The 13197-nt window shown below is 48.0% G+C and overlaps 1 protein-coding gene across 1 annotated transcript; it reads left to right on the forward strand.

Moving 5' to 3' along the window:
- Positions 1-699: 699 nt before the first annotated feature.
- Positions 700-8277, forward strand: LOC119402826 (uncharacterized). Its single transcript, XM_037669889.2, has 2 exons — positions 700-960; positions 8016-8277. The coding sequence occupies exons 1-2, from the start codon at positions 823-825 to the stop codon at positions 8100-8102; spliced, it is 225 nt and encodes a 74-aa protein (XP_037525817.2). The 5' UTR covers positions 700-822; the 3' UTR covers positions 8103-8277.
- Positions 8278-13197: the final 4920 nt, after the last annotated feature.

Below are 13197 nucleotides of genomic sequence, written 5' to 3' on the forward strand. Positions count from 1 at the left end.
TTCTCCTCTCCCTCTCCACTCCCCCTCTGAAACGCGGGCTCGACATGCTGAACCGTTGCTTCGCATCGCCTCATGGTCCTCTTTAGCGGGAGGTGGTGTGATTTTTGTTATAAATCACATTTAGAAGCTAATAATATTAATAATAATTGTTAAGGTTTAGCGTCCCAAAACCACGATATCATTATGAGGGACGCTGTAATGGAGGGCTCCCGAAATTTCGACCACCTGGGGTTCCTTAACGTGCACCTAAATTTAAGTACACGAGCCTCGAGCATTTTCGCCTCCATCGAAAATGCTCCCGCTGGCCGGAATTTGATCCTGCGGCCTTCGGGTCGGCAGTCGAGTACCATAACAACTAGACCACCGTGGCGGGTTACAAGCTAAGCCAAATCCCTACTTAAATACCTGTAGTCGCTTCAGCGTCATTCCACCAAAAGTTGTCTAAGGTTAAACCGAGTACCAGTCCAGTTTCGCCGCTCATAACATCCATGAGCCAGCACCTGCACCTGAACCTGCTTATTTTCCTTATACGTTCCTTTCGCACAGTAGCCCAAAAGCACTAATTCAGTGGCAGCGCCACAGCCTATGGAAAAACTCCCGCTGCATACAATTTTTGCGCGCAATTCTTTGAGGACAGTGCCTTATAGGGCCCTTTGCACCCTCGCGCTGTAGGACAAATATGTCTGAATGAAACTAACTACCACATTTGTTCGCACACAACCCGCACTGGCGATATTTAAGCATCCGTCGTCTAAGCTCACGTTGTCGCGTGCCCAGACGGAATTGGTGCGGAAGAACGCGCGCAACCATCTGCGGAGACCCATGGGGCCCCAGCACTTCGCCAACATGCACGAGCTCCTGGTGGAAGTGATGCAGGACAAACTGCGCTCGCGCATGTCTCCCGGAGCGGTCAGGGCCTGGACGAAGCTGTTCGAATACTGCCAGAAGGTCATCGTACAGGTACGCACGCTTCACTTTTTAAATGGTTACTAACCCGCGAAGCGTTTTACTATTTTGAGAAGTTTCTTTTAGATGCGTATTGGGCGCGAGGACATACCGTGGCGCCGCCATGCGGAGGCATCCCTGTAACGTGCAAGGTTGGATTGCTCCGCCAGCCCTCTCCCGCTGAGCCCGCAACTGCCTTCGCGTCTGCTTTTTTATTATTATTGTTGTACTTCAAAGAAATCAGCAAAATACTGCTGCGACTTCGTCACTTACTGTACGAAATGCTAAATAACTGCTCGGAAAAAAATTACACCATCTCCCGCTAAAGGGGACCATGAGGCGATGCGAAGCCGGAGGACTTGCACGATCGCGTTCTGTTGGCGATCGTTCGGCATGCTACAGACCTCGCGTCGTGGAACGCGAAGAGGGACGCTACGCGCGTCGTATCTTCCATCTAGCCTGGCCGTTAATTCTCACAGGGCGAGCGGGGAACGCGGTCGACAGGCGGGCGAGAGGGGGGCAGCGTAGGAGAGGAGAGAGAAGGGGAGGGGACGCGCATGCGCTCGAGCTCACCGCGGCGTTGCGCAGGAGAGAATTTCGGCATGTCTAGCCCGCGTTTCAGAGGAAGAGTGGAAAGGGGGAGGGGGAGGGGAGAGGGAAAGTGGAGAGGGAAAGTGGAGAGGAGGAGGGGAGAGGGAAAGTGGAGAGGGGAAGGGGAGCGGGTGAGTGGAGAGGAGGTGTGTGGAGAGGGTATGCGCATGCGCAGTAAGGGTGGTCACGCCGCACACCACCGGATTGAGCTCCGCCTTAAGATACTTCGCATCTAAAAGATTACGTTCCTGATAGAATGCCTTCGATTAGCGCCCTGACTGCCGGCGTCGTCTGCTATGGCCACCGATATGGAAACCACGGGGGCCGAGGACGCCGCTTTTGTAGAAGTTAACGAATCATTTTGCGTCGAATGGGCTTTAGCGCGTGCTTGCAGCGAAGAAACATATTTTTGCTGCAAGAAATGCGTGCAGCCGTGCAACTTTATTCATTGTAGGTTTGCATATAAAAACGGGCCGCGGTTGACACGACAAGAATAGGCAAATTTACATTCCTGTTGAGTACACATAGCCATACGAAGGACGACGAAAGCGGTTTCTCCGCTTAGTGGGAAGCAATCCATCATGCTTAGAGATTGATGCAGCCGCAACGTTTCTCATATGATTGGAGACAAACGCACGAGAGTCATACGTACGCGCGCGCCTCATTCAGAGTTGTAGCTAGATAACAATTCACGTGAGTTTGTCTGCGGCACAATTTCAATATCTACCAATTGTTTCTCATTGCGCGAATTTAATAAGGTTGTCACACGGTGCATTTTCGATCGCCACCGAGCCACATCTGGATGAAAAGTTTTGGCGATTGACTCCGTTATCCAGCTTGCACAAATGGGCCAATCGCGAACGAAAAGTACGGTTCCGATCGTGCTCGACTGCGATAGAAAATACACCGTCTGCCAACCGGCCGTATTACTTGCGCACTTGAATGACCGTGCTGCAAGGTGTAACTTACCGTGCTCTAAATGGCAATTTTATGTTGCAGTGAAAATACTAGCGTCCAGCATTTATAAAGCTTCATTGATAAGCACTGACACTTCGCGGCTGTTGTTAGAACTTGAATCAGTGTTTGAAGCTGGCCACGTTTTCGCCTGTAGCGTAAAACAACATTGAGAAGAACAAAATCCGTAAAACAGGTGGTGGATGCTCGAGCCAACGTTTCGACAAGTGGACTTGTCTTCTTCAAGGCTGGAACAGCCTTGAAGAAGACAAGGAAGTTCCAGCCTTGAAGAAGACAAGTCCACTTGTCGAAACGTTGGCTCGAGCATCCACCACCTGTTTTACGGATTTTTTCATCGCAGCTTCCATCTTCCACTTCCTGCCGTTTTTTGAGAAGAACAAGTGACACTGGCAATGGGCTCATTTTACAGAATCTATAAGCAAGGAACCCCATGTGCTGAAGTCTAGAGTCTGACGGAAACCCGCGTGATCGGAACAAGACACGAGGACAATTAAAATGGAAACGGGGGGCAGACCGCATGTGATGGAAGTTACTTCGGCGAGACAGGCAACTTTCAGCAAAGACTCAAGCAGCACATATATGACGCAAGAAGGGTTTCATCGAACGCGCTGGTCGAACACGCAGAAGCAACTGGCCACGAAAGAGACTGGGATAAGGCAAAGATAACGGAAAGAGAAAAGAAGTGGACTTCTCGGCTTTATATTAAATGTCTGACAATCCAGACAACGGCGCACACGCTTAATGGTCATGACAGCAACTTTCCACACATGTCCGCACGTTGCCTACGTCATATTTTAAAACATGCACAACCGGATCTCTTGCGCATTGAATTTCCACTGAGAACAAGGCTCCCGCGCGGGAGCCGGAACGTCTTGCTTTCATGTGAATATGCGTGGTCGTTGTCCATATTAACGCCATTGGCTTGAATAAAAATTAGAAAGGATAGGTGACAGTGGCATCATGCTCGTGAAAAGCAGGGCAGCGGTAAAAGTGAAAGCGCATGCCTGGCTTCTTCGCGTACGTAGCACACTGCGGCACAGAGCAGATAAGTACCATGCCGCCAATAACATTTCCTGCACTTTTCCGAATTGCGTACTCTCTAGGGGTTTACACAGAAGAAGTGAGAGCAAAACAACGCGGTTCGAGAGCGAAAACGGCGCAGAATCGTGGTTAAAAACGACGCATTCAACTGTCCGCTTGTTTTCGCCAGAGCGAGGTGAGGTCACGTGATCCAACCCTGCACGTCACAGCGACTGCAGCGCTCGCGTCTCCAGTGGTGGGCCTCGCGCCCAATAGCAGCTCTTTGACTAGCCTGTGTAACGCTGTCCGTCCGCACAAACGCGAGAAAACGCGCTTCCCTCGGCGCAGGTGTTGGAGCGGTGCCGAGTAGGTCACGTCGCAGCTGGGCGTTGACGTCACGCACCCCTCGCACGCTTCCCTCGCAGGTGCGCGCGTACGTCACTCTCTCCCTCACCCGCCGGAGCACCGCAGTTGCCGGCTCGAACGCCCGCTCGCCTCCCGTGTCCGCGTTTCAAACAAACGTTTACACCAGTAAACGCTACACCGAGTTTCGCTTCAAACGAATCTTTCAGCGCTCATCGCAGCACCCGCGTTAGCGCCGTTCAACCCGTGACGCCACCCGTGCTCAACGCTGCTGCGGTCCAATTTTTTTTATTATTAAATGGTCATTTTAAAAGGAAAATAGTATTGAACATTTCTCTTCTTATTTCATCAGCTAGTTTTGCTGTTGAAAAAAAAAAAGAGAATTGAAGGCATTTTCGCACTAGTGGTACGAAGCCTGAAAGAAGTGAGCAGCTGGCCGGCCTTCTTTGTTTCTCTTTATTCATCTCTTTCTTTCTTTTCTTTCTCTTTACTTTTTCGATGTCAAGCAAAACGGAAAGGCGAGCTAGTTGGTACTGATTCATAATGGTGTAATAGTAGCGCAAAAAAGACGAGGACAAGAAAGTGAACACCACAAGCGCTTACTCACAACTGAAAGCTTTATTGCTTGAACAGAAAATATATCTAAACTTGACGCTCGTCAAGTTTATCTAAACTGTCCTCGTCTTTTTTGCGCTACTATTACACCATTATGAATTTTTCGATGTCTTTTTTGTCTTTCTATTTCTAGTTCTTTCTTTCTTCCTTTCTTCATATATATATATATATATATATATATATATATATATATATATATATATATATTGTATCAGTTTCTCTTGCCCTTTCTATGTTATGCTATACTCTCGCCCCTCCTCCTTTCCCTCCTCGTCAGTCCCCTTCCCTTTCCCTCTCTCTTGCTATACTAACTATACAAGGCTGTGTTCCTTTCCCACTCTCTTCCTATGTTATACTATACAAGGCTACATTTTGCTCCGCTAGCGCGCCTGGATAGCCGAGGGGTTACGATGCTCGCCTTGGGATCGTGGGTACGCGGGTTCGAGCACCGCCTCGTCAAGAAATTTCTTTCGACAAGAATTTTTGTTTTTGTTTTTCTTTCTTTCCCCCTCTCTCTCTCTTTGCTCGTCTCTCGCCCATCCGAGTTATTGCATCCCACGCCGGACCAATCGGCGCAGCGGGAGAGGGTGCGCCGGGCGTACATGCTCGGCGAGCGAAACCGAAGTCGAAGACGAGGGCGAAGAGAACACGCGCCTGCCGAGTTGTTGCGTTGCACGCGCTAGAAAGGTAGAGGCCATTCATGATAGTTTATGCGAATGCGTAAAGGCATAGCGAAAAGCATAACGACTCCGCTGTGATTAGCCTAATTATATTAAGGGTTAATTGCAAGCGTAGCAGTTTGTGCGAGATGGTACCCCATGACGTTCTGAGTGTTAGCGCAACTCAAAGTAAAAGAAAACAAACGTAGGGGTAGAATGGAGGACACGCTGCCGTGCTATCCTCCTTTCTACCCCTAACGTTGTTTCCTTTTACTCTGAGTTGCGGTAAAGACTCAAAACGTCATTGTTAATTACTCATGGACAAACGCACGGCTGTCCACTCATAAATAACAATAAAAATAAGCCGCTACAAGAATTCTGTGAGAAATTTTCAACATTGTGACAATCGTTTCAACATTGTGACAATGTTTTTTGGGGGGTGTGTTTTATGTGCATGCAATGTATTTTGCCACTTGCGATGTATACTTCTGTTCACCAGGTTGTACTTCACTGCGTTTCAATTGTTAAGCTACGCACATTGTTAGCTCCACTTGAATTCTGAATTATGATGAATACTATTGCACCTCTTCATTCATTAAATCTATTCACAACTTTACTCTGATGGACATATCAACATGAAATGGTTCTTATAGGTTTTCGTACTTCTATAGCGAAATGGCTTGAAATTCCATGACTTCTCTACAGTGATGCTGGTGAATTGTGCTGTGCTGGATGTTTTTCGCTTTCCTCACCGCTGTCCTTGTTTTTTGTTATTTTGTTCACGAGCCGGGATGTAGGCCTAGTCAGGAAACAGTTTCGTCTGTTTCCTTTTGCCTCATCTCGGTGGCATGTAACTGTTGTGTACACATGCCAGAATAAAGTATTATTATTATTATTATTATTATTATTATTATTATTATTATTATTATTATTATTATTATTATTATTATTATTATTATTATTATTATTATTATCTTCTGAGAACGACGAAAAGATTTTCTGTCAATCGAGACAGATACACTCGTTTAGAACGGTTTGGAGACTGTTGGGCAACGACTAGCTGTGCTCGTCTGAAACGGGGAAGGGGTTCAGCCCAGAACCTCATACGCGTCACGAATCGTAAAATCTGGCGTCCGGCGTCGTGAACACGACAAGTGCCAAAATTACGTCACACGACGACATCAACGACGACAAACTGTGACGCCGTCAATGACATCACAACTTGCCAGATAGCCAGAACGTGTGACTAGGGAGCCTTCATGTGTGCGCGCCCCCTCAAACGGAGGGGGCGCGCACACATGAAGGCTCCTTACGTGTGACATCGTCATGACGCCATCTGTTGACGCAATCGCATGACATGTCGTTTGGTCAAAGGTGGGACGATCCCGAAGGTAGTGAAAAACTATGTGATGTAGTCCGAGAAGGAGGTGGGGGCGGGGGGGGGGGGGGGGGGGGGTAGGAGGAATGCAATCAACTGTGAATATCAAGGTAACTTAATAAGAAAGTAGCATTGTCGCAAGGGATTGTCACTTTTTAAACGTGTAATTGACAAGCGTAGTTCTACATGGATGAATATACGTCCACATTATTAAACGCCATTTCGAGCTACGGCGAGCACATTTGTACAAAGAACAACGCTGACGTTTTGGCGTCGGTGTCATCTCGTGCGTGCACCAACGATGTGCTAGCACATCGTTGCTACGCCTGCTCCACGACTGGCGCGAGGTCTCCAAGTCCACTACCAATGTGTGTAGACTGTCACCATGAACGTCTACAGTTGTTCGACACCTCAGGCGGCCCATTCCCCGACGTAATGCTAATACGTTTCTCTCACATTTACCGCTAAAGCTACACTCTTTTTTTAACTTCTGTAATGCCACTTCTAGTACGTCAAGCTCGCAAATTTCGAAGAGCGTTTCACACGAATGTGAGGCACCTGAGTGCGCAAATCAAGCTGCGTAGCTTGTTGCTGCTGCATAAAAAATTATTATCGGGAATTTCAAGAGGGACCCCCACCCCCTCCGGATTCTTATGACGGCAACAAGAAACAGATGAGACAGAGCGCTAAACTTCAAGTGAACTAAACCTCAACTGATGTACAGCGCATGTTTTTAGGGGCGAAGCTCCTCAGGGTGTGGGCCTGTTCCTTCTTTGTAGTATGTAGTAGTAGGTAGCCACGCATAGTGGGATGTATCCACTCCATGTGATAAAGACGACGATGACGACTGATGACCATGAAGAATAAGCGCGTTCCAGTATAGTGGAATGCATCCACTACACGTGATAACGATGACGATGACGCTGATGACCATGAATTATAAGCGCGTTCCAGACCACACATTCTCTTTCTGCCATGGATGAAAACGATCGTGAACGCGCTCTCGCCCTCGAAAGGCAAAACGGCAACGCCGACAACAAACGTTCCCCTGAGCTTAATGTCGTATATGAGGACCCCCCGCGTTTGTGTGTCAGGTCTTTGTATGATGATCGAGTGGGTAAAATTTACGGGGATTGACGGTTTACACGATTACCTCGGGAGCTTCGCCCACTCATCATCGTTCACTTCGTGGATATGGCATGATTTTTTCGTCTCATTAGATGTCTTATCTTGCGCCAATTAGACATGTTGAGTGGTTTTAGCGCGAAACAAACGAGAACAGAGGCAAAGAAGGGACACGAACACCAGCGCTGTCCCTTCTTCGCCTCTGTCCTCGTTTGTTTGGCGCTGAAACCATTCAACATGGTGAACTACATCCAACTCGGCCAAGTGTCAGTTCTTCTGTAGACATGTCTCAGGTATTGAGAGTTAGTTCGTCATTGGGGCTCCTCGGTAAAACATCTGCGCAGGTCTATGCCGAGCACAAGAGGGCGATCGAGATGGGAAAACCCCACGGGATCCTCAATCCGCCGCGAGAGAAGCCAGCTCACCAGTAGAGTGCAGCCCGACAGCGAACGAGATGTGGTTTGCAGGCCTTCTGCGCAAACCTCTGGCACTGGAGAGCGCTCATTTTAACGTTTCTTTCCCAGAACAAGGACAGAATGGTACAATCCAAAATATGACTAAAGCACTCACATTGAGTAGCCTGTGTGACATAAGTTTGTTTCTCGAGTTGCCTGGGCTATTAATGTTTTACATTTCCCATGTTTTGCTTTTTGTTTGTGTTTGTTTTGCATCGTAAGCCTTATTGACTGATTAAAACTTCATTGCGCCCAGAAGAGGGGAACTGATTCGGATGTCGATTACGCTGCATATAGTGTGCTGACCGTTGGGATTCCGCTGCCTCCAACGTGCGTGTGATTATCAGGCGTTGTTGTGCCGGGTGTGTGGTTCGCAGGAGGGACTCCAAAGTGTGAACTGCGCGTGAAGCGTCAGCGTATTCTGGGCATCTCCACGCAATGTGTACGAGGGTAGCTGACCGCGAGCAATGCTGCAGTGTGGTGACAAGAGGTGTGGGTAGAATTTGCTATACAGCCATGGGTTCGGAAATACACCCGTCTGAAGCTTACGCCATAGGTGGGCATCAAATCGTGGGAGGTCCTTATGAGCTGGGGATGCTGGAAACGACGTAGCATGTAGTGATGTAGAATGTCTTTGCAAGTAAGTCAGTGGGTTATGGTCGGCTACAACCAGCAGAAATGCAAGGCTCGTTCACACCTGCGACAATCACCGGTCGCGCTACCAAGTTAGTCGCTTTGCGACTGGTCGCAAATGGTCGCTTTCTCTCAGTCGCTCGTTGCTATATTTGTCAGTCGCGCGACTGCAGTCGCAAACATATGAGCCAATCAGATGCGCAGGGCAATGCGAGCCATACGCGAGCAAGCGTGTATTCTGTGTGGCGACGGGTACAAGTCGCTGACGCAGGTGTGAACATTGTTCGCGTTGATTCGCTTTTTGGTCGCCATTCGTGACCGGTGCTAGTCGCAGGTGTGACTTAGCCTTAAGCTCCGCCCACACAACTGCGGCGCACATGCCTTTCACCTGTGAAATACAGTCGTGCTAGATGGTTTTCGCTCGAACCGTAAGTAACTTTTCTCGGCCAATGAAAAGACAACGCGCATAAGAGCTGAAAGTTCGTCGTCACTACCTAAAACGTTACGTTTGGCTGAGAAGCGATCTAAGAATCCCTGACGAAATTTACCAGCACGTTCGAGTTTCCCACGCAAACGTGTGCCTGCGTGGGAAAGACAACTGTCTCGAACTCTCGGAAGTGCTTGACGTCACGAATTTAAGTAAGGGCTATTGGATGATGCATTTGTGCTAATTCTCTCTGTGGGAGGGGCAACGATGGCTGTGGGCGGAGCTGACATTTTTCCTCAGAAGGGTAATTGTGGGGCATAGGGGACTCCAACCGGCAGTTGAGATCTAGGGCGAGAGTGTGGGCCCGTTTAAGGATTGCACCATATAATAAATAAATAAATAAATAAATAAATAACAAATAAAAAACTCACGGGGTTCCTCATGCATTCACCTAAGACGACTCGAAGGCAAAAGCCATCTTCTTTTTCTTCTCAGTTGTTGTATTGATCCTGCCCCGCTCCCATTCGAAGGCTTTCTGCACGTAACGTGGTTTTGCACTGCCTCCAACATAGGAGGCACCTCACCTGGTTTTGAACAGCCTCCGTGATCGGCCCACCTTTGACCAAGCTACGATGTCATGGGATGGCGGCATCATGGGACGTTGCGTCACGTGACGTGACGTCACGCCGAACTTTTGGCAATCTGTGACGTCATAGGGACGTCATGGGGTGACGCTATTACGTGATGATGATTTTTTGCATCACTCGTCCCCGACGCCGCAAGGAGCGAGACGCCGCCGATGCGGGACGCCGACGGTCAAATTTCGCGTTTGATGAGGCATCTAAAACCCTTGTTACACAGACAGCCTAAACCTCGGTTAGTGTAACCGCGGTTCGCTTATGTAATACCGTAGGCAAGTTAACCGCAGTTACGACCAACCTCGGTTAACCGCGTTCAACCACGGTTAGCGCCAATCACGGTTCGCCGATGTTACACGGCGCACAAGCGTCCTCGGTTAAAGCGGGCTTGCTTTGGCGTGAATGGCTCTGCGTCTGGCGGCAGCCCGGCGTTCAACTCGGCTGTTATTGCCGCGTCCACTTTCGCATTCCTTGAGGTGCTCCGTAGATGACGCAAACTGTTTCCCCAAAACGGAATCAGCCTTTCCGTGGTTCGTGCAGGCTAATTCCTTCGTTTTTCACGAACGCTCGCGGAGTGCACACGTCCTCCATGGAAGCCGCCATTTTCTCGGTTAACTGTCAAACCGAGGTCGCCAAGCTCGGTTTGGTACAACCGCGGTTAGCGGGATAACCGCGGTTTCGCATACCGTGTGATATAAGCGAACCACGGTTACGCGTAACCGCAGTTACACTAACCGAGGTTTAGGCGGTCTGTGTAACAATGGCATAAGACGTTCGCCTAAATAACTAAATAAATAAATAAATGTGAGGATTGAACAAGATTTGTCACTGGGGGTGCACGAAACCACTTCATCGTCATACGAGGGAGTGAGAGGGCGATAATGCACTAGCAAATTTTGAAGATACACGCCGCCCAAGTTAGCCTTGTAAAGGCCGTAACTGGGAATGCAAGGTCAAGTTAATGAGCGCCCAGATATATTAGTCCATGGCGCCAGATAAAACACAGGCTATGCTGGTCCCAGATGAGCGCTTAAAAAAAGCCCTTATTTATCTAGGGTGAGAAGCCGTCCGGAGACTCGTGGGACTGTCCCGCATTGAGGGATATCGGCCCGCGTCCCGCAAGGGATACGAAAATCTTCACAAATATTCAGCATTTCACACTTTCTTTTTGTTCGGCAGCGCCTACGCTCTTTAAAAAAAAGGTAGTAAAAAGTAACTGCAGCCTACCCTGTTGGCACGTTTACTACCTTTCGCTAACGTTTTCTCATATATTGCCGTTACTACTTAGTTTTTCAGGGTTAGTAGAGGTTACTACTTTTGTACGTGACGACTATAAAGCAAAACAATTAGTTTAGGCTGATAAATTATACCCTGAAAACTCCACTACTGTTAATTTAAGCATAATCGGTTTATGAATAGATGAGAAAACCGATGGAGGAAGTTCTACTTTTAAATTTTGTGCAGAAACTTCCGATAGTGACGTCACGGATTTCAAAGTGTCTTTTCGTATTTTGGCCACATTGGCTCAACGAAATTCCCCGAAACTTGTGACGTTATGTTTCTGGCTACTTAGGAAGACAATGTACTCCATATTTACCGATTAGGAATTACGTAGAAATTACGTAGGCCCTAGTAGGCACCGTCCAAACCTATGACGTCACGGCCACTGGTGCGGGAACTACAATGTGTTGTCGCCACCCGCACTTTCTTTTTGCGCGTTTTCTCGCTCACAAGCGTCTTCTCGCAGCAAGCCTGGCGTTCTTGGTATCGTGTAAGAGTAATTTTTTAATACGAGAAAAATCGTTTTTCTCTTTGGTGTCCCTTTAATAACTTTTGGTCGTATAGCTTTGTTTACACAGAAGCTAAGTACTTGAACTTCAACTTGTATCATTCTTTTTCGATATTGTGGTTTCCGAGATGAATATTGCGCGAGAATATCTTTCGCCAAAAGTTAAAAAATAAATAATTGTAGCTATGCTGTCATTTCGTGCTTTGTCAATCCCACGGTGGTCCAGGTGCACGTATAAAAAAATCACGGCAGCTTCGTTCTAATGGTGCCAAGTCCTGAAGGAAGGGCGGACTTCCTGGTTTCTTTTAAAGACGATAGTCTTTCTTGGGGAACTTAAACGCAGAAATTTTGGTCTGTCTTTCTGTCTGTCTGTCTTTCTGTTTGTCGGCACGTCCCTCGATTCAGCCACTCGGCCAAAGTTGAACCACTTGCCCAAGGGCCAGCCGTCTTGAACTGGTTCGGCTGTTCATACTTGTGAACATTGTCGATCAAAAATTAAATATCATGCATATCTGAGGTGCAACATCACTAGGTAAGTATTAGGTGGCGTGTGCCTTTAATAGAAAATGCATACATACGTAATTTTAAGGACCCTAGTTTCTTAAGCTGCGCTGAAAATGCATAAGAATGGAAGCTTGAGCGAGTTGGTATGCGTTCATCTTTGTTGAAACAGCGCTCACTAGACGACGACGAAGTAAAAGAAGGCACAGGACAGGCGCTGCCTGTCCTGTGCCTTCTTTTACTTCGTCGTCGTCTAGTGAGCGCTGTTTCAACAAAGCTGAAAATGCGACTGCGCTGCAATTTGCCTTCCTCCGTGCCCTTCGCACGAGCTCATTGTTGTGTTTCGGTTTCGGTTCTGTATTGCACTGTACGAATGCCATGGGTTGGTGTTGATAAACTTTAGTTTTGAGAAGGCCAAGAAGGTGAAAAAAAATATTTAAAAAATGAAAAAGCAGCGTTCTGGGCGGCCTTCAGGCTGCCGCTTGTGGGCGCCGCTCTGGCGCTCCTGTTTTACCCAGGCGACGTGTAAATAAAAGAGTGTGTGGAGAGTACTCGTTGAGTGCGGACGTTTCTCTGCTTCAGCGCTTCGCGCCAAACCGCGTTTTCGGGCTGGCTGGCGTCCCCGCCGGTTGCGTTGGTCTCCGCCTGTCTTCGCCTGCTGCTGCGCCGGGACTACCAGCACGCAACACAGCACTCATGTTTCCCGACGTATTGCCAGATGGCGTCCATATCTCACACAGCGCCTCTTCTATCGTCTTTACACGACATTTGCAGCGAAGCACGCAGATACGCGGCCAATTTTTTCTTTCTTTTTTTTCAGGCGCTGAGCAGTGCTCCCAATTAGGGTTGCAAAAGTTGCACCCTTTTCCTTTCCTCAATCTCTCCTCCTCTTTCTTTTTCACTGTTTCTTGTATCTCCTTTTTGTGTCTTTTTCTGTTTCTGTCTCTGACATTCTTTCTTTATGTCTCGATTGCCTTTACTTCTCACTATATTTCTTTCTCTCTTTCTTTTTCATGTGTTTGTTTTCGCTTAACGCTCGCACCTGCTGTACTCGGTAGTGAGGCTTGCCCAATTCCCGTGTAG

Source organism: Rhipicephalus sanguineus, chromosome 8, assembly GCF_013339695.2.
Source record: "Rhipicephalus sanguineus isolate Rsan-2018 chromosome 8, BIME_Rsan_1.4, whole genome shotgun sequence".
Classification (NCBI taxonomy): domain Eukaryota; kingdom Metazoa; phylum Arthropoda; class Arachnida; order Ixodida; family Ixodidae; genus Rhipicephalus; species Rhipicephalus sanguineus.